Source organism: Lacerta agilis, chromosome 17 (genome assembly GCF_009819535.1).
Source record: "Lacerta agilis isolate rLacAgi1 chromosome 17, rLacAgi1.pri, whole genome shotgun sequence".
Lineage (NCBI taxonomy): Eukaryota > Metazoa > Chordata > Lepidosauria > Squamata > Lacertidae > Lacerta > Lacerta agilis.
The window spans coordinates 27,378,361-27,401,498 of NC_046328.1; the positions used below are offsets into that span (position 1 = coordinate 27,378,361).

Below are 23,138 nucleotides of genomic sequence, written 5' to 3' on the forward strand. Positions count from 1 at the left end.
AAGCCAGAGGTCAGGGCCAAAGGTCAAATCAGGAGACGAGGTCAAGGAGCAAGCCAGAGGTCAGGGCCAAAGGTCAAATCAGGGAACGGAGGAGGAAGCCAGAATTCAAGACCAAAGAATATCCAAGGATGCTCAGGAGGTCCTCAGTGTTCAAGGCTCAGCTGGGACAGGAAGCTTCTTTGCACTCCTTCCTGCCCTGAAGGATCCGATAGCTAGCCTGGCTGGGCAGAGCCAGAGCAGTACCAGAGGGTTCTTGATGGGGAACCCCACGACCTGCAGTTCTGTGATTCACCACATGGGAAGGCGGCACACAGACAGATCCCAACAGCGGCTGGTACTTGTAGGCATATATGAAGATGGGAGGCCGGCTGATGAGTTTGATCTCCGGCTCCGAATGAGAAGTCGGCAATATCTATCCCCAGCACCAGTGGTGTGTCAACATCCCCTGTCCCACCCACCCCACCCCCTCCCCTCTGCCTCATATCAAAAGCCCTTCTTTGCTTGCTGATCGCATCATGACTACGGTGCCCTTGTAGGGCCTGGTGTTTCCATCCTGCCAGCGGATGCAACCGGGATCGGAGGCGGGTGTGGAGAACTTTTGCGGCTCGGAGTAGATCTGATGCCTCGGACTGGATCCTTTGTAGTTCTCCCCCTTGACGTACCCAGGAACGGAGTCGATTGCCGTGGGATAAGCATCTTTCCCTTTAGCGGGGTAGTAGTGCTCAGAAACATCTCCTTGTTCCGAGCTGGGGGGAGACGGGATTTCAGGGGCCAGGACAACGCTGACGTCGCTGTCGGGGGGAGACGTCATCTTCACCTGAACAATGGGGGATGCGTACTTGCGGCACTGCGTGTACTGGCCAGTCCGCGTCTGGTAGCCGCCAAGGAGGGAATGGAGGCTGCTTGCGCGGCTGAACGCCTGGCTGCACGGTCTGCTAGGAGGAGCATCGGCATCCACACTGCAAGAAACAGGATTCGCCGGGGGGGGGGGGGAGTGGGAGGCAGGGGGAAAAAACAAAAACCACAAATCAGCTCAGGGTTAGGTGAAACGTGTGGCTCCTGCAACTAAATGTTGCAGCACAGGGGCATTCATCCTGACAAGCGTTCCAATCAGCCAGCAACGTTCCATTTCATGAGTGTGGGCACAAAGGAGGCTGCTTTAAAGAATCTGGTTTTGTTGAGCTTATCGTTTATCTCAATTCTTCCTTCTGAATGTTTTAAACGCTTGCCTCACAGTAAAGCGATGGGCTATGCTGAATCAGCAAATTTAACAGCTAAAAATAAGAGAACGGCAGCTTTCTTACGGAAGAATGGAAGCCTTTTTTTGGATTACTTAAAGAAATATTGTAACATGATGAGTTCGCCAGCAGGATTTGAACCATGAGCAACAGAAAGAATTGGAGGTTATTGTAACTAAGGTTCTGGTATACAAGAGCGACAACAGAGTGCAGCAAAAGGGTGGAATAAAAAACACCACGGAAAATGGGATGGGAACCCGATAAAACAAAAGAAAAAAATTATTATGTATTGAAAGGTTTATGTGAAATTTGTGGAAATTTAATAAAATATATTTAAATGCCTGTTTCTTTGCAGTAATTTGAATATTTTGCTCTTTTTGTAATGTGCTTCTTACAATCAAGCAGTATATACAATGTTGTGAAATCAATAGCAATAAATATCTTATTAATAAATATATACTGAACGAGACCATTGGCCCATCTAGCGCAATATTGTCTGCACTGATTGGCAGCAGCTGTCCAGGGTTTCAGGCAGGGGACATTCCTAGCCCTACCTATAGATACTGGGGATTGAGCAGGCACCTTCTGCATGCCGAGCAGATGCTCTCCCACTGAGGCTCTGCTCCTCCCCCCCCCCCAACACACACTTCTGCAAACCTCGTTATTCCCCAGAGGATGGTGATACTTTCCCTTCCTTTTAAGCCACCCAAACGGGAGGCTGTCACCACATCTTGTAGCAGGGAGTTCCGTAAGCTAACTAGGTTATTGTTTTGCTACCCTGAATAGAGGCTGATGTTGCTTTGAATACCAGCACTGCCTGTCCTGGGAAGGGACCTGCCTACTTGACCTGTATATTTGTGAATAATCTGTAATATCTGTGCATTATGAAGCCATTACAAGTGCCCATTTCTCCCTCTGCACAAGGAAATCGAGCCTCTTAATTGTTTCCTCTAACTGCTTGGAGAAGGGAGGAGCACAAAACCATTACAGTTGATTTAGGAACTCATAGCCTGTTCTTCCCATGCTCAGAGCAGTCCATTAACAATTACTCATAAAATTCATTTGTTTACTCCTGGATTCCCTGTTTGGCTTTTTTTGGGTGTTTCCTATTCATTCTTTTGCTCTGATTAACTTGGAAGTCCCTCCCCATTTTTTTCTACTCCCCTGGCTTGCTTTTAGAAATTGTAGCGTGTAATTCTTCTCCGATGCCCCCACTTATTCCAATCCTTCCTTTTGAGATGTGAGAATGGAGGCAAAATTTGATTCTGTTTGCTTTTAAAGAGTGAACTGGCCCACTTTGCACTTCCCAAAACAATTCATAAACCAAATCAAAGCCATCCTGTGATGTCTGCAATTCTCTTGAGTTTGCAGACGTAACTACGGGGGCGGGAGCTAGCCAGGTTTTTTGCCCCTGGGAGAAGCTTCTGGGGGGCACCCTTGAGGCTCTCAGCCTGTGTGTGTGTACACAAATGTGCATGGGGGTTGCCAAATGGGTTTTTTTTTACCTGGGTGAAATAAAGCCTAGTCTTGCCCCTGCGTTGGGCTACAATACTCACCAGATCTCACTGGCTTTGGTCTCCTGGTATTCCTGCTTTGGCTCCTGAGTACAGCCGGAACAGCAGCAGTCCCAGCAATAATCCTTCCCGCAGTAGCAACCAGGGCAACCGCTACACCAGCCTTTCCCACAGCAGCATGAACAGCACCAGATGATCCCCCCAATGATCAGGGCCAGGGCCAGGAGGGCGATGATGACAGATCCCGCAATGATCAAACCGCTGCGGTAACCTGCAATGAAAGGGCTCTTCAGTGACTCCTTCTCTCGCTCCCTAGTACAGTGGAACCTTGGTTCTCGACAGCTTAGTTGCCGAACAGATCGGCTCCTGAACGCCACAAACACAGAAGCAAGTGTCCCAGTCTGCGAAAGTTTTTCAGAAGCCAAACGTCCGACGCATCTTCCGCTTGAGTGCAGTCGAACGGACTTCTGGAATGGATTAAGTATGAGGACCAAGGTACCACTGTATTACAGTAGATGCGCTATTTAAGCCTTATTTACTTGCGAGATTACAGTTTTGTGTGGTGGTGGGGAAATGAATGAATGAATGAAAGGAGAGCAAAGGGGAAAGGAAACAGTTGGAAGGCACCATCTGAGATCTTGTGAAGAGCCTACAAGATCTCGCATGACCTTCCCAGGTTTTGTTGCTGCAGAAAGAGGGTACCGGGCTCTGGGAAGGTTGTGCAAAGAACTCTGTGGGGCTCCACCAAGATATTGTGGGGCCCTCTGAGATCTCAAAAGAGATATTGTGAGATTTTGGACAGCCCCTCTGGGAGGCTATCTCATCATCACCTAACATTCCCATGAATCAATTTTCTACAAAAGTAAATAAAATATCTGCCGCCTCTCCTGGGACCCCTTTCATGTTTATTATTTATTTAGCAGGATTTATATACTGCTAAACAAACAAACAAACAAAAACACCCCTCGAAATGGTTTACATAAATGTTCATTAAAACAAACACCCCAAAAGCCCAACTTTAAAAACAAAACATGTAATAAAATTTAATAAATTGTAATAAAATAATAAATAATAAAATAAATGTAATAAAACAACATGTCTGAACAGCTATGAAGCTGGTGGGATGTGGGGTGGGGCGCGTGCAGACCTGTTTTTAAATGGACCCCCCCCAAAAGGAAAAGTAGTGCTGAACAAAAATGCCCCCTCTTCATTCTCCTACATACCTGTGCCACTTTAGTCTGGATAAGTTGCCTTAGTGACAAACCCCACCCTCGCTTACCTCCGCCAAAGTAGATGTCCACGGAGCAATAGGCCACGCCTACGTTATTCCGCACGCTGCACTGGTAGGTACCCACGTGGTCGTCGCACAAATCCCTGATGTGAAGGTCTCCAGGGACAGAGCCTGCTTAGCAGAAACGAGAGTGTGAAGGGCTGATTAATTGGAATGCTTCTGAGAAAGTCCAGAGGGCCTGATCCTCTCCCAAGCCAGGTCCGAGGATGCCTCTGCAGTTTTCCTCCCCCTGGCCCCACTGTTGTCGTCACTCACCCATTGATCCTCCGGGGGGCATCCAGTCCCTGAATTGATGCCCGTGCGTCATGGACCACTGGTAGGTGAGGGGCGGCGAGCCCGTGGAAGTGAAGCAGCGCAGCGTGACATCCGCCCCATAGGCTATGTCACCGATTATCGAGCATTGGGGGAGTAGGGGTCTTTCTAGATTGGCAGAGAGAAGGCATCAGTTTCCTATTATGGCAGGGAGCCACCAACCTTTCTAGATCAGTGAGCGTCATAAACTTTTAAGGGTGCGCACCACCACATAGTAGACAAAACACACTCCACAGAAACCCATCTCTCACCCTTCAAAATATTAGGAAATATTCCTTGAGAAAAATCTCATGTTTTGGCAAACAGAACAATCCCCAAAAGCCATTTTGACTCTCCCGAAATGACCTCAAATATTCCTCTGCAGTAGAAGGAAAGAAATGGGGGGAAGCTTTCAAATTGTCTTTTCACTTGCAAATCCTGTTAACAAAACTGCCTGGAATCTAGGGGGCTTACCCCACTCCCACAAATCCAGTCTGGCAAGTTTCTAATAGACTGAGCAAACTGTCAATAGGTGTAAGTTTGTAAATAAGAGATTCAGGAACTAAAGTATTTACAATCTCAATGGAATGGTCAGGCTGCCCAGGAAATGCCATCAGTGACCATTATCAGGTATCCTGGCAAGACAGGATTTATGTTGTAGACCACCGCCTGTCACTGTGATGTATGTATGATGCTTTTAGGGTGGTCTTTGGCTAAGGGGTTGGGCAATTTCAAAAGTCTTTAAAGGTTCCTGCACACTGGTCTCTCGTACATCCTTGCAAGGAGGGGAGGGAACTCAGTTGCAACAGAAAAATAAAGATCTGCCTTGCTTTCACTGCATCCTGCCTCCATCCATTCATCTCTGACCAATCATGGACTTAGGGGACGCAGTCCCTTGGGGAGTTGGGCAGAAAAACCAAACCCCCCAATTTTTCCATAAGAGTGGGCATATATGGATTTTTTGATGAGTGCTGTGGGTACCACCCTTTCTACTCACTTCTCTCCCCCATCCCTCCTGCATATAATGTGCACTGCACACCTGGTTGGATGCTACCTATTCGTTCAAAGAAGGGGAGCCTCAAGTCCATGGGCCAAATGTGGCCTTTCAGGCTTTGCTAGCTCACTCTCAGCTTTCTCCCTCCCTGGCCCTACTTTGAACACCAAGGGCTTTTGCAGAGCAGGAACGTGTTCTTGTACTCTGATTTAGGGTTGCATCCCGTGCTAGTCCTACTCAGAGTAGACCCATTGAAATCAATAAACATGACCCACTTGGAATAATAGAATTGTAGAGTTGGAAGGGACCCATCACGAAGCTGTCACATACGGGGATCGAACCTGAAACCTTGGCGTTATCAGCACCATCCTGCAACCAACTGAGCTATCCAGGCATTCAACTTGGGTCCATTGATTTCAGTGGGTCTGCTCTGAGCAGGACTAGCATTGGATACAACCCAATGCCTGCCTGGACTGAGGAGAGAGAGGCGTGTGTTTGGAAGCTAGGTAAAAATTGCATGCATTGCTCCGCCCACTATTGCCTCTGGCCTCCCACACCACTGGTAGTGGCCCTTGGAAGGCTGTCCTGAAAGGAATGTCTCCCTAAGACCTTTCCCCACCCCTGCATTAAAAGATGAGGATGTGCCCTCTGAACCCGCTTAAGGCTACAGACTTAACCCCTCCTGTGAGGCGACACCACCATCACCCCAAGAATGGAACAAGAGGTGAGGTCCACCTTGTACAGTGATGGTCACTTTGTGGCTGGCTTCTGTGGTCTTCTTCACCTTGCATTCATATGTGGCTGAGTCAGTGATCTGCACGTCCCGTAGTTGCATGGAGGCATCATACAGGCTGGGATCTGGAGAGATGAAACCCACCCTCTGCTGGAGATCAGGAGGTCCAGGGTAGTTGACACGGTTATCATGGTAACTCAGGAGCTTGTGAGGAATAAGACAAGGAGAGGTTGATGGAAAACACATTGGACAGAGGAGAGTGGAGCTTTGTGCATTTTATGACGCTAGTCCTTATGACGGAAAAGTTATGTTTTGACATCAGCAATGCCCACAGAAATCTCTGGAGCCAGAGGAGTGTGCTGAATATAATATGGTAGTTTTAGCAGCTGACCTAGCCTAGCTCAACCAGAATCTTTTATTCAAAAATGGCAAACTAAAGTACCGGTAAGTCATGCAAATCATTTGCATATTTTGTGCAGGTGGGAGAGAACAATTCCTTAGGGGCATGGGGTTTTGCTTAATTATTTAGTATTATTGTTATTTAACTGGGGGCAGAGGTTCCATGTGTGATGACAGGATTGCAGAAAACACAGTTCTCTGGAGACAACCAAACCAGTCTCAGGTTCTACTTGTGTGCACATTTCTTGGGAGCAGGACCCATGGAACTCTGTGGGGTTTACTTCTGACTTCCCATGTTGGCTCGGCCTACAACTCTCTCCTAGCAATGCAGGGATCTCAACGCTAAGGCGTTCCTCTCTTTCTCGAGATGGGAGACTGAAACCCAGCGATTTCAGCGGCCCACTTACGCATTGCCAAAAAACGGAGGGCACAAATCTGCATAAAGCTTGTATATGCTAATTTCTGTTTATAGATGCAACTAAATTACTAAACTGTAAACAGAAATACAATCCATCTGTGACCAGATGAATGGTTTGCCTGCTCAGTCTGCCACCCAGATGCTCACTGTCAACAAGCATCTTCGGTGCCCCTGTTCTCCCTTTTTTATGTTTATACTGGGCTCAGACCAGGCAACTCTCCAAGAAGAGCAGGAGACTCCAACATGGCACCCATGAAAAGGCTGAATAAATATCCCCTCAAAAATCCACAGTGCTCTTCCTGCTCAGTCGGCCATTTTGTGACTGACGCCCGCGACACTTCCTCAAAATAATAATTATAATAATAATAATTATTATTATATTCCATCCATCTGACTGAGTTGCCCCAGCCACTCTGGGTATGGATTCTAAGTGTGCCGATAGGCCTCCCCAAAAGTTGGTGACCCCTGAAGTAGCAGATGCCTTCAACTAAGAGGGCTGTCCTCCCTGAAGCAGAACCCACGATCACCCTACCAGCAGTCTCAGCAGTCACTAGATGCCCATCTCTGCCAGGGAGACGGGGACACAGGGTTTGAAAACCACAAACTCACCGGGTAATCCTGGGGATGTGGGCCTGGCTTCACTTGCTTCCATTCAATGTCCCAGCCATTGTCCGGAGTGTCATCTTCTGGGTCTGATGCAAATGGGCACCCCAGCTTGACCGACTCCCCTCTGGGAAGGTAGATGACATCCTGCCCCTTTTCCTTGATCCTCACAGCAAAACAGGAAACTAAAAACAAAGAACCACATAGCACATTAAACCAGTTTTTTTTTAAATAAAAAAACAACCAAATTTTTATTGGTTTTTAAGCAAATACAATAACCATTAAACACTTATCCAGCAGCACAGCTAATAGTGTTTGTTTTATCCATTGTCTCTAGACATAACACTTACACATTCAACATTCAAACATATTACTTAACATAAGCTCTCCACTGATAATATTGAGCAGCTGGTGTAAGAAGATTTTGATTTTTGGTCATTAACATAGTTAAAGAAGGGAGTCCCCGTTTCTTGGAAGGTGTATCTATTCATTAGGCTTTTAATTGCCCTCCTGTGTCTGGTGAGACCTTGCTGTATCCCAGATAATATTCTCCCAGACTGAAACCAGGTTTTTTTTCTACCAGAAAAGGTTTTGCGAAGTGCGGTGCCTTTCATAAGAACGCAGCGGAAATCCACTACCACAGAATTCCTGACAGGCCGTCCAGTCTGTGCTTAAGAACCTGTAATGATCAAGGCAGCTGCACATATGGTTGCAGCTTTTTACCACAGTGCATGCCAGTGAAACACTGCAGAAAGAGGCGCTGACGATGGCCACTAACTTGAACTGCTTTACAAAAGGATTAGATGGATCACAGAGAATAAGGCTACTACCCTCCTTCAGAGGCAGTACAGGCATTCCTACACTTACGCACGATAAACTTACACACGTCCGTGTATATGCATGGCGCCGGGATATAAATAAAGAGATTCAAACCAGGTAATGATGGGAGAGAGCTGGAGAGCCCCCATGGCTTGCCAGGAGACCCTCCCTGTGAAGGGGACAATTCCCTGTTGCTAATTCCCTGTTGTGAAATGCCTTTTAATGCTTTTTAATGCTTTTCTAGCCTGTTTAAATATATTCCTTAGCCTATATTCACATATATTTTGCAGCACTGTGTATTCATAATTCTGTGTATTGCTTTTACAAGCCTCTGTAAAGAAGAACAGTTTAAATTGACATGAGGAGAACAGGGGCCTCTCTTGGAAGTCGGCCGGAGTCTGCCAAGGTTAAAGATAAGCGCTCTGTCTGGGCAAAACAAAGGAGCCTTAAAGGAGTCTTTAAAATAGCATCCTGTCTGTAAGACGAGGGAGAGGGGGAAGAGGCCCTTTGAAGAGTGGAATGTGTCTAAGCTTTATAAGTTAGCCTTATTTTAATCATATTATAAGCATTAAGCTTGTTAGAGTATTTTATGTACCTTTGCTATTATTACTTTTATTTATTTATACCTTTGTATTCTAAAGCCTAATGCAATAAGTTTATTGCTAGTTAATTGAAGTTATGCTTTCTTGTTGATTGGCAATCACAGGTGTTATGAATAGACTCAACCTTCAATAGACAATAGGGATCTGTGTGCTCAAGCTAGGTTCTATGTTGCTATCTTGTAGGAGGCTTGCCAGGACATTCTCTGACAGGAGGGCGAGCTCTGGGGGAAGGCTGAACTCCCAGAAAACACGTGAACACTGAGCCAAGTTTCGAATTCCTACAGTCATGTATATAAGAAGTGCACACCAGTCTCTAGGTGTGCAGTTTGGCGAATTATTCCCCTGCACCTTTTGCTTTGCATATGCAACCCAAAATAAACCTGTTGTATCCTGCATGGTGTTTTGCCTCTTTGTGTTCATGTTCCTGCACTCAAGAGCCTAGGAAGGTTCTACACCTGCAGCCCAGAGAGGATGCTGTTGAGGGCGAAGGAAGCCCCAAAGAGACCGGAGGTGAAGCAGGGCTTTGTTTACACTGCTCAGCCTCCTCACCTAGCAGCTGAGGTGCTCGGTAGCGCAGCTGCAGCCGCAGCCGCTTTTCTACACATCCTCCGGCCTCCAGCCAACCCCAGAGCTTCAACGCTAGTTGAAGAGAGAGGTGTGTGGAGAGCAAGCAGGGAAAAGAGCTGGAGAGCAGGGAAAAATGGATGTTTAGAGGCTTTTTAGAGGGTGTGCCCCACTCATGCGATTTTCGCTTATGCATGCAGGGGCCTGGAACTTAACCCCCGCCTAAGTGGTGGGGACGGATGCCTATATACATCTGAGAACCAGTTGCTGGAAACCATAAGAGGGAAGAGAGCTGTATTGCTCATGCCATGCTTGGGGTTTTTCCCCAGAATCACCTGGCTGGCCACCGTGAGAACAGGATGCTGGTCTTGGGTGGGTCTTTGGCCTGATCCAGCAGTGCTCTTCTAATGATAATAATAAATCCTGTGACTGTAATTGGTTTTAACTTTCATCTGCCCCACCTGCAATAAAACATGTCCCTCCCGTATCAGTCCATAAAGGTGTAACTCTCCAACGCTTTGGCATTACCCCTGAAGGCACACCTTTCCATTGTCTCCAGAGACAAGATGGATGCCGACAAGTTTTCAACATATGATTTTAAAGAGTTTTAACTTGCCTTGTGAATCTGCTGGTGAACGGTGGGTAATAAATTTAGGAACCACCCCCACCACCACAACAACAGCAAAGTCCCTTATGTTCTGAACTGCACCACTGACTCCCTGTTTGTTTCCTCAGTCCAATTCAAAGTACTCCTTAGGGTATTCAAAGCCATGCACGATTTAGCATCAGGTTATCTGTTGGACCTGCTTTCTGCTATATTTATTTACATTTGATCTATATTCTGCTTTTCGACTGAATGATCCTCAAGGCGGCTTACAGTGGGCTGCAATTAATAATATATTAAATAAAATTATAAATAAAATTTAAAAATATGCTTGTGCCACCTTTAAAGTGGGGCCGGGGGGGAGGGGAGAAACCTCACCAAAGCACCATACAATTAAAATACCACAAAGTACAAACAGCAATTTGTGGGGCTACCCTTGAAACGTCAAGGGCAGCCCTCAGAAACCTCAGCTGGTCTAAAACACATTTACTGGGGTCAGGGATGATGAGCGCTTTAATCCAACAACAAGTTCCCCACCCCCCGCTTTAGAGACTGGATTTTTATTACTTGCCTACCATAATTATTTTTTACTTTGCTTTTCCACACTGATTATTATGATGTTTTATTATGCTTCTCAATGCAGCTGCTTTTAAACTGTTTTACTGCTGGCTTTTACTGCTGTTTCTTCCTTTTAATGTATGGCTGCTTTTATTGTGTTTTTCGATTTCTCTAAGTCACCTCGCCCTAGTTCGCATGACACAGTAAGCCAAACTGTGGCTTATCGGGGCAGTGCAAATATGGGCCTCAACACGCAGAGCCCCTTTGCCCTTCTTGGGTCCTTTTTGACTGCTGCGCCATACCAAGAACGCTATCCAAACTGGGATTCATAATCTTTCTCCTCACTCCGGTTTAAAAACAAGGTTGCATAGAATGGCACACTGGGATTTAATTTATTAGCAAGCTTCCTTCAGTTGCTGCCCTTTCTTTAGAGAGGCAGTCAACACAGCTGCTGCAGCAACAATATTCCTCCTCAGGGAAAAAAAAGTGTGGGTGCCCATCTATATGTTGATCATCTGCTGCCCACTGTAGCACCCATTAAGTGGCAGCCATTTTGAATTATCCAAACTTCAACAAGCACCTCAGAAAAGGGCATTCTGAAGGGAAACAAAGCAGAGGTTGCTCTGATTCTCTTCCCCACATACAAAACAATAATCATAATCGCCGCTCAAAACATAGCTGAAACAAAAAAAGCAATTTCAACGGCTGTGGAACAGTCCTTGTAAATCCAGTATGGCCCTAACCTGATATTAGGATTATTCCCTACCCTTTCGTTGAAAACACAGCGAGTCTCTGGTGCTTGTTGTGCTTAGTCATACCTGCTGTAAAAACTGAGGTGGTTGTCTAGGATTAAGATAATAAACGGGTATGATAATAGTTTAGAAACATTCAGAAACCTGTTCCCCAACTCTATCTAATTAAATTTATGGGATACCCTCCAACAGTCCTTGTTTACTTGGAACAACCCTGATTTTCTCGCCCTTGTCTCCAGGAAATCACGGTTCCCGTGGACTGAGGAATTGAGTAAAGAAAAGGGCGTAGGCTTGTGCGTTTCCCCAAATGGGAAACATCCAGTTTGGGAATCAGAGCTCCGTATGAGGAGCTCCACTCAAAAGCATTGTCAACACCTAAAATGATCATAATAATGATAAACCATTGGTGGGAGGGAGGTTCAAATACACAAGACCAGCCCTGCTAGATCAGGCCAAAAGGCCCATCTAATCTAGCATCGCGTTGGCCACAGTGGCCAATGAGATGCCTCTAAGAAGCCCACAAGTGGGGCATAATAACTGCAACAGCCCTCTCCCCACATGCAGCTCCCAACTACTAATATTCAGAGGGTATATCGCCTCCGACAGTGAAGGCAGAACGCAGCCATTGTGGGGTCTGATAGTCAGATCTCCCATGAATTTGTCCAATCCTCTTTTTAACCTCTCCATGTTCATGGCCCTCACATATAGCTGGTGGGAGCTAAATCCATGCAGAGGGCTAGCCTTGTGGGCTAGGCCGGCCCTCCCATTAGATGGGTTGAAACTCTTGCCTCAGGCGGCAGTTCACAAAGAGCAGCAGACTGGTATCCCTCAACCAGACTACCTGCTTAGCCACTGTTTTGCTCGGTCACCCTCCGGCCGGTCCACCACCCCCACCCATCTCCCTGTGCTTGCACTGACATGGCTCTGTGGCAGAGCATCTGCTTTGAATGCAGAAGGTGAATCCAGGGCAGGTTGGGCCGGGGAGAGAAATCCTGGACAGGCCCCTGCCCATCAGCGTGGAGAAAACAGGAGTAGGTGGCCTAGTGTGGACTGACTCAGTAGGATGTAGCTTCCTCCGTTCCTATTGAAAGTATGAGGAAGCAACAGCAAAGGTCACTGAGCTGGTGGCGTCAGTGGCTACAGTACATCCCGCCAGTGGGTAATATTGCAGCCATTTTGAAACTCTTTTGCTGATAGAGATAAGCGAGATCTCTGCAAGGATGAGGGGAAAATGGCTCTGCGCTTTCTCTGCCCCTTATGACTCAGACTCCATTCTGCACCAGGAGCCTTTGCTTCTAACTATTGTTACAGGGGTCAGCAAACTTTTCCAGCAGGGGGCCGGTCCACTGTCCCTCAGACTTTGTGGGGGCCCAGACTATATTTTGAAAAGAAAAAAAAAGAACGAATTCCTATGCCCCATAAATAACCCAGAGCTGCATTTTAAATAAAAGCACACATTCTCCTCATGTAAAAACACCAGGCAGGCCCCACAAATAACCCAGAGATGCATTTTAAATAAAAGGACACATTCTACTCATGTAAAAACACGCTGATTCCCAGACCATCCGCGGGCCGGATTTAGAAGGCAATTGGGCCAGATCTGGCCCATGGGCCTTAGTTTGCCTACCCATGGTTAAGAGTTCGGGTTTCAAGACGGGTGCCAGACCCACCTAATCTAGCAAGTGCTAGAATTTAATACAGATTTCTAATGCTTGGAATAGCCAGGATAGCCTCCTGCTGAGGTGATCGCCTGGGTGATGAGCCATTAAGGGGAATTCAGGGGTTTAGTGCGAGACGGCAAATGGGCGGGGGGGGCCTCCCTCAAAGGAAAAAGCCAGAGTTTGGAGCAGAGGTAGCAGTGATGTGACCTAGAGGTAAAGCAGCAAGCTGGAGAGAGAGTCAAAGCAAAAATTGAGACCAATGTTTGATTTCTGTTTGAATCCAAAGTTGTAGCTTTGGGAGAAACAAGACCCTTTTGGGGTATTAATGCTGTGAACCCCTCCACCGTAGGCTCAGGTTGCACATATGCATAAATAAACCATATATCCCAAAGACACCACAGTCTCCTCTGTGGAAAACATGAACCCTGGTTAAGCGCCTGGAACCCCTGGAATCTCACACCACTCAGAGATTGGGGTGGTGTGCAACACTGTGGTGTCAGAAGTGGAGTTTCCAGAGTGTGGGTGGGCAGCTGAAGGGCTTGGGCAGCAAACAGATGCAGTCAGTAGCTGAAGGCAAGGGGGGAGATGGTGCCTCAGAGAAAGGTGAGCAGTCTAGAGCTGAGGAGCTGCTGCTGAGTGATTTCTCCATTCCTTGGGAGCCTGCTGTGGGGACCGGGGCACAGGAGGAATTGGAGGTGAGTGCAGGAGGAGCAGCCAGCACCCGAGGAAATGACGGTGTTTTCCTTGGTGGAGGAGAAGCTCGAAGCCTGTGTGCATGCAGCTGGCTCCTGCTGAATTGGGCAAGATAAACCCCTCAATGATTTTGGCCCTTGGGTGCCCCAATATGGCATTGCGGGGTGGGAACCAGTCCCTATACTGGGTGCAGCCCTTAAGTAGTCCAAACAGCCAGGGTCATCCAGGGTCCCATGAGTTTTGGGGGGCAAGAGGCACTGTGAGGGTTATTTTCCTTTGTTTGGGCCTGTGAATCATTTGAGAGATGTGGGATTCCTGGCTGCCAATTTGGGGGGCTGAGCCACCTGATCCTGAGTATAAGGACTTGTGCCAGGACTTTGATTTGCAGTTTGGGGCAGGGGGTGAAGCGGATGGGCCCATGGCAGCAAGAGGAAGAAAGAGAAGGAGACCCCCAGTGTGCCCGTGAGGAAGTAGATGTGCTCCTAGAGTTGGGTCTTGAAGCCCTGCTTGCAGCTACAGAGACTGTTTTGGGACTCGAGTGTGAGTCTGGAGCCCCTGATCCACAACCTGAGGTGAGCCGACATGAAACTGAAGGGCTCCCAAAAGACTGATGCTGTGATTTGAGCCTCGAAGTAGCTGTTGCTCTACTGGGACTGAGACCTTTGTGAAATCCCAAGAAAAGGAGCCACGTAGGCAACTGGTGTGGGGGTGGGGTTGCTTATTGGGACTGCTTACTTATTCGCTGCAGGGATCCTTCCTGCAAATTTTAGCATTTTTTTTCCTTATTATTTAAAAAATGCTGTTATTTTTGCATGCTGGAAACCTTTAAATGGTTTTTAGGAATTGTAGTAGCACCAGGAAAAGGATGAGCAAGGGTAAGGAAGCTCTAGTACTAAGGCTTGCATCCTGGCTTAAACATGTTGGAAACCCATTATTTTGGGGCTGCCAGATGTGGGAGACTGGGTAAGCTGCTTTGGGATGCAGAACTGACCGGGAGTGTGCACCAAGGAGAAAGAGGGAGGCCTTAAGAGATCCTGATGATGGACTGGAACTTGCATGAAAGAAATAAACTGTTACTCTCCTGGTGTTGGATTAAAAGTGTAATTGTGTTTTATTATTGGTTTTTGATGACGTGTGTTCTAATGCCTTTGCTAACTTGCCTGTTATTTTTCTGCAGGGAAGCTGTACTTTGCTGTTTGTTTGTACATCTGGGAACAGATGTTCTTGGGGAGGGGGTGGTGTTATGAGTTAGGAGAGTGAAACTGGGTGCCAGACCCCTCTAATCCCTGGATCCAGAAAGTGTTAGAACTTAATCAAGGCTTTTAAATCTTGGGCTAGATAGGCTAGCCTCCTGGTGAAGAGCCATTAAGAGGGATTAAGGGGCTCGGTGCGAGACAGCAAATGGGCAGGACCCCCTTGTTTGAATCCAAGGTTGCGGCTATGGGAGAAACAAGACCCTTTTGAAGTGTTAATGCTGTGAACCCCTCCACTGTTGGCTCAGGTTCTATATATGTGTAAATAAACCATATATCATAAAGACGCCACAGTCTCCGCTGTGCATCATTCCAAAAGGAAACATGAACCCTCGGTAAGCGCCTGGAAGCCCTGGAATCTCGCACCGCTTTAAGATTGGGGTGGCGTGCAACACTATTATAATTAATAGCAAGTCGTGGACATCCTCCACTTGTTTGCCCAAATTAAGGGGTGCAAAATTGGGGTCAATCTCAAGCAGGCAGCATACTTTGGAATCTTCCCCGAACACCTCTTTCTCCTGCTTTCCTTCCTCAAGAAACTCACATTTTTTCCATGACTTAAACCACTTACTGCTCAGTACCCAGCTGCAAGAAACATTAGAGGATATACAATTCCATTTGCTTAGATTAGAAGAGGAGGCAAATTGGGGTGCGGGGCATTTTGCAGGGAAACTGAGGGTGGGGAGTGCAAAGCCAATAATGGGCAGAGCCAGGGACAGATGTTTTTGTTCAACCAATCTGGAATGCCATGATGAAAACTGAAGGAAGACAATCTCAGAAGGGGAGTTCCCAATCTTATTCAGATCTGCTCAGCAGGAAGTATCATTGGGTTTGGATACCACCCACCCACCAGGGCTCCTTTGGGGGAAAGGGTAGAATATAAAGTTAATAATAATAGCAGTAATAATAATAGTTTGGTACAATACAGCTGCTGTTCTGGAGAACAAAGTAAGTCCCTTCTGACCATAGCGCACACAAACATCATAAAGTCTACCAGTTTGCTTTCAGACAGCTGATTGGGATTATTTCCCACCCACAAGCCATACAACCTGGAGGAACATAACAACAATTACTACTACTAATAATAATGTTACCTTACTATTAGGTTGTCGCCAATGCTAGTCCTACTCAGAGTAAACCCACTGAAGTTAATGAGCACAACTAACAAGTTCATTACTTTCAACAGGTCTACTCTGAGTAGAATTTAGGTATAACTTAGTAAAGGTAAAGGGACCCCTGACCATTAGCTCCAGTCACGGACGACTCTGGGGTTGCCGTGCTCATCTTGCTTTATTGTCCAAAGGAGCCGGCGTACAGCTTCCGGCGTACAGCATGACTAACCCACTTCTGGCGAACCAGAGCAGCGCATGGAAACGCCGTTTACCTTCCCGCCGGAGTGGTACCTATTTATCTACTTGCACTCTGACATGCTTTCGAACTGCTAGGTTGGCAGGAGCAGCGACCAAGCAACGGGAGCTCACCCCGTCGCGGGGATTTGAACCACTGACCTTCTGATCAGCAAGCCCTAGGCTCTGTGGTTTAACCCACTGCCCGTTCTAACAGTTTCACATGGCAAGAGGGGGAAATGCTTGCAAAAACCAGGTAAATAAGGAGGAAAGGAACAAGAAGGAAGAAACTCTGGCAGGATGGAAGAAAGGGGCAGCCTAAGGAGGCTGGGGCATTCATGAGCTCATTGTTTCCTCTCTTTTTTTAACATCCCCCCAAAGTCATAGAATCATAATAATAATAAAAATCTTTATTACGGTCCAGAGACCCAACAATAATCATAAAATTGTAGAGTTGGAAGGGACTGCGATTTATTTTTATAAAATGAATTGATATTAATATGTAGCTTGCGGGCAGGGGGGCTTTTATCTCCCCACAGAGCTGTGCAAAGCTCCACACTATTTCAAGAGCAACCTTTTCCCCTATTGTTAGTTAGCTGAATGGTGACTGGGACAGGCAGGGCCTTTTCAGTAGGGCGGTTCATTAAAAACTTTTTTTTTTTTAAATGCCTGCTCCAAAGGTTTTATCTTACTACACTGTACCCCGCTCCACTGAATTGAAATTTCAGCCTTCACGACATAGGAAAACGGCCAAGTAAACAGCTATTTTCATGGAGGAGGGTCAAGATATTAAGATAGAGATATTCGTATCTGAAGATATTCATAACAAGAACAAACTTAGTTGGTCTCTAAGGTGCTACTGGAAGGATTTTTTTTTTTTTTTTGCTTTGACTATGCCAGACCAACACGTCTACCTACCTGTAACTGAAGATATTAACTGATATGCATGGAATTTCAGATAGAATCATGGAGTTGTAGAGGACCCTGAGGATCATCTAGTCCAACCCCCTGCAATGCAGGAATATGCGGCTGTCCCATACAGGGATCGAACCTGCAACCTTGGAATTATCAGCACCATGCTGATATAGCTATATAATCCCTAGTGTAGTAAGATAAAGCCATCTTTTTAAAAAAAAGTTTTTTATGAACCACTCTAAGTTTTCAGTGGTGGCACCGCTGTCCCAGGACGTGGTTGCCAGGCTACTCTGGATGACCACATTACGGATGTCCTTTGGCGCTTTTCCTTCTCCAAGGCTTTTAATGATTAGTATCGCTGCTTTTCTCTGCTTTTATTTATGTATTTATTTAAATTTATTTCAATCTGCTTGCCTGCATTTTTATTATTATTATAAAACAGAATAAATTGAACTTCAATTAAAAATGATCGCATTGTAAAAATAATAATGACGGCACGCGTGTATACGAAATGTGCTTGCTTTTTAAAGCATTTCCTCCCCTCTCTGCTTAAAGATTCTCCCGGTGGTGTACATTTATCCTCACAACAACCCTGTGAGGTAGGCTAGGCTGGGCCACCAGAATGGGAATTTGGACCCAGAACTCCCTCTAGCCACTACACCACACTGCCTCTCATCAAAGGCAACACTCTTTTTCTTCATCGTAAAACAATATGAAATTTTGGGTTCTCTCGTGGGCTATTGCCCTTTGGTCTGTGCTCACCTTTTCTTTGTCACTTTTACAACACAGAAATTAAATGAAGAAAGAAAGAAAGAAAGAAAGAAAGAAAGAAAGAAAGAAAGAAAGAAAGCCTTACCTAGCATCATGCAGAAGACGAGGGATCGAAAATCCTTGTTCCCTGGCATTGCAAAAAAAAAAATATGAAGCTGGACTTCTGTGAAGAGCGGGTGCTGAAGAGGCTTGTTGCAGGCTCCAAGGCAGGCAGAGTCTGTCAACTGATGATTTGGAGACGGGTGTCAAATGTTCTCCTGGGCTCACTTAGTCTGCGCTGTCAGGATTCCTTTGGGCTGACTTGCAGCAGGTGACTGAGGGCCTCCAAACCCTGTAAAAGGAGCCCGTGACCCATCCCAGTTTCCTTTGAAGTAATTGCAATGCACACTTAACAATTAGGTCACACTTTCATCTGAGAGGTTGCCAAACACACACACACACACACCAAGGATGTGTGCAAGTCGGGTCCCTTGCTGGGATCCACACGCCTAAACATTAGGGCAAGTCCGTTCAGTTTTCTCCGGTCTTTTATTTATTTATTTTTAAAATTATCCTAAAATAATACGTTGCAAAGAAAACCGCAGAGCTATTTGCTGCTAGGCTTTGGATCCAGGATGTGGCGTGGAACACTTGAGGAAGGGAGCTTTTCCTTTATTTTGATGTATTGTGCAATTAATATACAATAAGCTCGCTGCCCTGTGATCCAAGCAAGCTTGTTTTCCCTTCATTCTGCAATTTGTTTTATTATTATTTTTTAAGCACAGAATTTCAAATTTTTCTTCACACATTTTTACCTAAGAGATGTGCATGTTTTTAATCTAAAACACACATTTTAGTATGTTTTTGAGCTGCATAAACGGCAACATTCGGAGAAGAGGGTTGTATTTTGACCTGTGAAGTAGTCCAGGAAGTGAGGATAGGGTCAATTTGCTTTAAAAATGTCCATTCTGGTCTTAATTCTGGCTCAGAATCAAACCAACTTCAAGCCACTGTCCAGTATCCTTGCTGGTTTCCCTAAACCATGAGGTTTGGATGCAAAGACAAACCAAAGTTACAGTAATTCAAGATGGACGTGGAAGTAGCTCACCAGGTGGGGCAGAACAGCATCACTAGCTTCCTGGCAGGTGAGGCACTGCTTATTACCGGGAGGGAGACAGGTGATGTAGCAGTGAGGTGGGGGTCAGCATGCTCCTGAACCCTGCTGGATCAGGCCCATGGCCCATCTAGTCCAGCATCCTGTTCTCACAGGAGCCAAACAGTTGCCTCTGGGAAGCCTGAAATCAGGGCCTGAGTGCAGCAATGTCATGGACTGGCGGGGGGGCTCTGGCAGTGTGTGGTAGAGGAATAATAATAATAATAATAATAATAATAATAATAATAATAATAATAATTTATTTATACCCCACCCATCTGGCTGGGTTTTCCCAGCTACACTGGGCGGCTTCCAGTAAAATATTAAAATAAAATAATTCATCAAATATTAAAAGTTTCCCTAAACAGGGCTGCCTTCAGATGTCTTCTAAAAGTCAGATAGTTGTTTATTTCTTTGACATCTGATGGGAGGGCGTTCCACAGGGTGGGCGCCACTACCGAGAAGGCCCTCTGCCTGGTTCCCTGTAACCTCTCTTCTCACAGGGAGGGAACCGCCAGAAGGCCCTCGGCGCTGGATCTCAGTGTTTGAACTAAACGATGGGGATGGAGACGCTCCTTCTAGTATACTGGGCTGAGGCCATTTAGGGCTTTAAAGATCAGCACCAACACTTTGAATTGTGCCCGGAAATGTACTGGGAGCTAATGTAGGTCTTTCAAGACTGGTGTTATGTGGTCTCGGCGGCCGCTCCCAGTCACCAGTCTAGCTGCCGCATTCTGGATTAGTTGTAGTTTCTGGGTCACCTTCAAAGGTAGCCCCATGTAGAGTGCATTGCAGTAGTCTAAGCAAGAGATAACTAGAGCATGCACCACTCTGGCGAGACAGTCTGCGGGCAGGTAGGGTCTCAGCCTGCGTACCAGATGGAGCTGGTAGCTGCCCTGGACACAGAATTAACCTGCACCAAAAGGACTCCCAGGCTACTCACCTGCTCCTTCAGGGGCACAGTTACCCCATTCAGGACCAGGGAGTCCTCCACACCCACAGGTCCTTATCTTCCATTAATTTGTCTAATCCTTTTGTAAAACCATCCAAGTAACACCCCCCCCACTCCCATCACCTTGGGCCCTTCACAGGGTCTGCCTCATAATATCCAACACCACCCTTCCATAATGCCCTGGGGTCCTGGCGGGACGTCTGCAGCACTCCCTTGTAGGGAATGAGAGCAGGCCAGAATGGTGGTTGCTAGGTGGCAGCTACCAAAAACAGTTTTGCTGACACTTTCATCAAACAGGCAGCGTGCATTAAAACAACAACAACGATTAACCCCCCCACCCCCCCACAGGTCCAGCTTGACAGGTGGGGTATCATAGAATTGTAGAGCTGGAAGGGACCACCAAGGCTCATCTAGTCCAACCCCTGGCAGTGCAGGTATAAGGCTTGTTATTTCATTGCACGGCATTGTGCTGGTCGTTGGGGCTGCCATGCACAGCTCTTTGCAAGCCTCGGGGATCCAGTTGATGGTTGGTGCTTGCAAGAGCACTGGGCAGAGGACTTTGCAATCTCCCGCCACGGTCCAAGCAAGTCTTTGCCTACCCCACACGCAATGTCATATATGGCGTCCGGTGTAAGGCAGGTGGGGCCTGGTTTGCGTGAATTAAGCTAAGTGATTAATCACCCAAATATTAATCAACCCTAATTTTTAAACTGATGGGTTTATCAGCACATTTTTAGTGCTGGAGCAGTAAGAAGGCCCAGTCAGTGGGTCAGTGCATCTGGCTGTTAACCAGAAGGTTGATGGTTTGAGCCCACCCAGGGACAGTTGTGGGCAGGATTCCTGCATCGCAGGGGGTTGGACTAGATGACCCTCAGGATCCCTTCCAATGACAATTCTATGAAATGGCTGGCCACCTTTTTCACGTTTTTGGTTCGTTGTGACAGCAACACACTGAAACCAATATAGATGCAAGAAGGAAACAGTCACGCCCTTAACACCTTGTATCATTGAATAAGATCAAGCCAAAGAATAATTAAGCAAATAAAGCTACAACCCAGTTGGGACAACCTTCTGAGGCTTCAGAGAGATAGGATCAGGCTGCCTTGGCCACAGATTACTAGCTTAAATCTAAACCACCCACCACCGCCTATTATTAGAAAAACCAAAGTATCACCATCCGAAACTCTCTATTTAGAGCTAGGTGTAGGAACTCACTGAGGTGGTACATTCATGAAATTCATCAGCGTTTTAGTGTGAATTTCTCCTGCTGTGCCCATTTTTTTCTGTGCAATTTTGCCCAATATACATACTTTTCCAAAGCAATTTCCCCTAATACAATGCATGTTTGTGTTAGCATTTCGTTCTCTCATCGCAGGATCATGTGATCCTCTGTTTACATTCCATAACACTGTAAGTGTGGGAACGGAACTCAGACTAGAGAACTTCCGTTCTGTGTGCTTTTGGGTTTTGCTCTTGTTCTCTGCTCTCCGACAGAGAAGACGTGTGTGAGACACGCTGGTCACCCCAGCCATGTTTTGTTGTTTTAATTTGCTGTAAATAAAGAAATTCGTGATCCCACATTCCTTCATCATCTGGCTACTTGCGGAACTCTGCTAAGCGTGCACACAGTTCCACTGGATGCGTGTTGCAGTTAATGAATATATGCTGTTACATGCAACCCTTACCCAAATATGTGCCTTTTTTGCACACATTACCTGCCTGGAGAACTGCATTGCAGAATTCGGAGAAGCGCAGATTTTGAAGGCTGGCTGTATTTCGCCTGGCACATTTGCTTCGGAGATTGCAGATTAGGCAAACTTGCCTTCAGATGTGAACTGGATCAAATTTCTCCTTAATCCCTACTCCCCAATAAATGGGGTACCCAAAATGTTCCTTTGTCGGGGGAGGCTCCATTTGAACTATACATTTAAAGCAGTATTATACCACTTTAAACAGTCATGGCTTTCCCCCAAAGGCTTCTGGGAATTACAGTTCATTCAGGGTGATGAGAGTCATTGGAAGACCTTCCCCCATTCTGCTCACAGAGCTACAATTTCGCAGAGTGGTTTAACAACCAGTTGTAGTTCTATGGGGGGGGGGGAATAGCGCTCCCTCAACAACTCCCAGCAGCATCCTCAACAAACTGCAACTCCCAGGATTCTTTGTGGGGAGCCATGGCTGTTGAATGTGGCATGATACTGCTTTAAATGTATAGAACAGGGTGGGACCAAGGCTGTGCAATAAAGTGTATTGCTGGAGTTACGGTGTCCAGAGTGAATTATTTGCTGGTGGAATGAAAGAGCATTCTGCAATCTGAAGCTGCTATACAGGTTGTCCCAGACTCTGCTTGCACGAGGCTGGGGAGCTTGTCACCCTCTAGGTCAGTGGTTTTCAAATGGTTTCGAACCTCTGCCCCCTTGATTCTACCCACAATGCCCACTACTCTGCCCTATAAAAGGCATTATGCAGAATAATAATAAATAATAATAAAATTTTTATTTATACCCCGCCCTTCCCAGCCAAAATAACCGGGCTCAGGGCGGCTAACATCAATTAAAATCACAGCAAAAAAAACATAAACACGATCAATTTAAAATAACAGATTAAAATACAAATTTAAAAATTCAATTAAATAGTGGTTTGCACAAACAGTTAAGGAAGATAACAACACAATAAAATCCAGCACTCCCACAAATGAAGGCGTAAGGGTGAAGGAAATTGAAAGCATGTAATCTTTATACATAAGTGGCTTCCCAAACACGCACAGCCCTTCACCTACTGCAGACGTGCGGTAACTACTAAGAAAACCAATAGCTATTCCCGATAATTGTGATTAGTGACAACCCAGAGTCGTAAATACATGCAAATGTGACCAAACGAAATAGCTTTGAAAGTGTTAAGAGCAATAAAGCCTTAAATAAGAGGCGAGGAAGCTGTTTCTCTCTGGGCCAGGGTTTCCTAAACTTGGGTCTGTGGCTATTTCTGGACTACAACTCCCATCATTCCTAGCTAGCAGGACCTGTGGTCAGGGATGA

The 23,138-nt window shown here is 46.2% G+C and overlaps 1 protein-coding gene across 1 annotated transcript; it reads right to left on the reverse strand.

The window, feature by feature from the left end:
• Positions 1-478: 478 nt before the first annotated feature.
• Positions 479-18,343, reverse strand: LOC117039143 (V-set and immunoglobulin domain-containing protein 8-like). The gene is made up of 7 exons (XM_033136212.1): positions 18,105-18,343; positions 7,488-7,666; positions 6,064-6,265; positions 4,299-4,463; positions 4,032-4,154; positions 2,795-3,023; positions 479-959 (listed from the first exon to the last, which is right to left on the reverse strand). Exons 1-7 carry the CDS (start codon positions 18,151-18,153, stop codon positions 479-481), a joined length of 1,428 nt encoding a protein of 475 aa, XP_032992103.1. The 5' UTR covers positions 18,154-18,343.
• Positions 18,344-23,138: the final 4,795 nt, after the last annotated feature.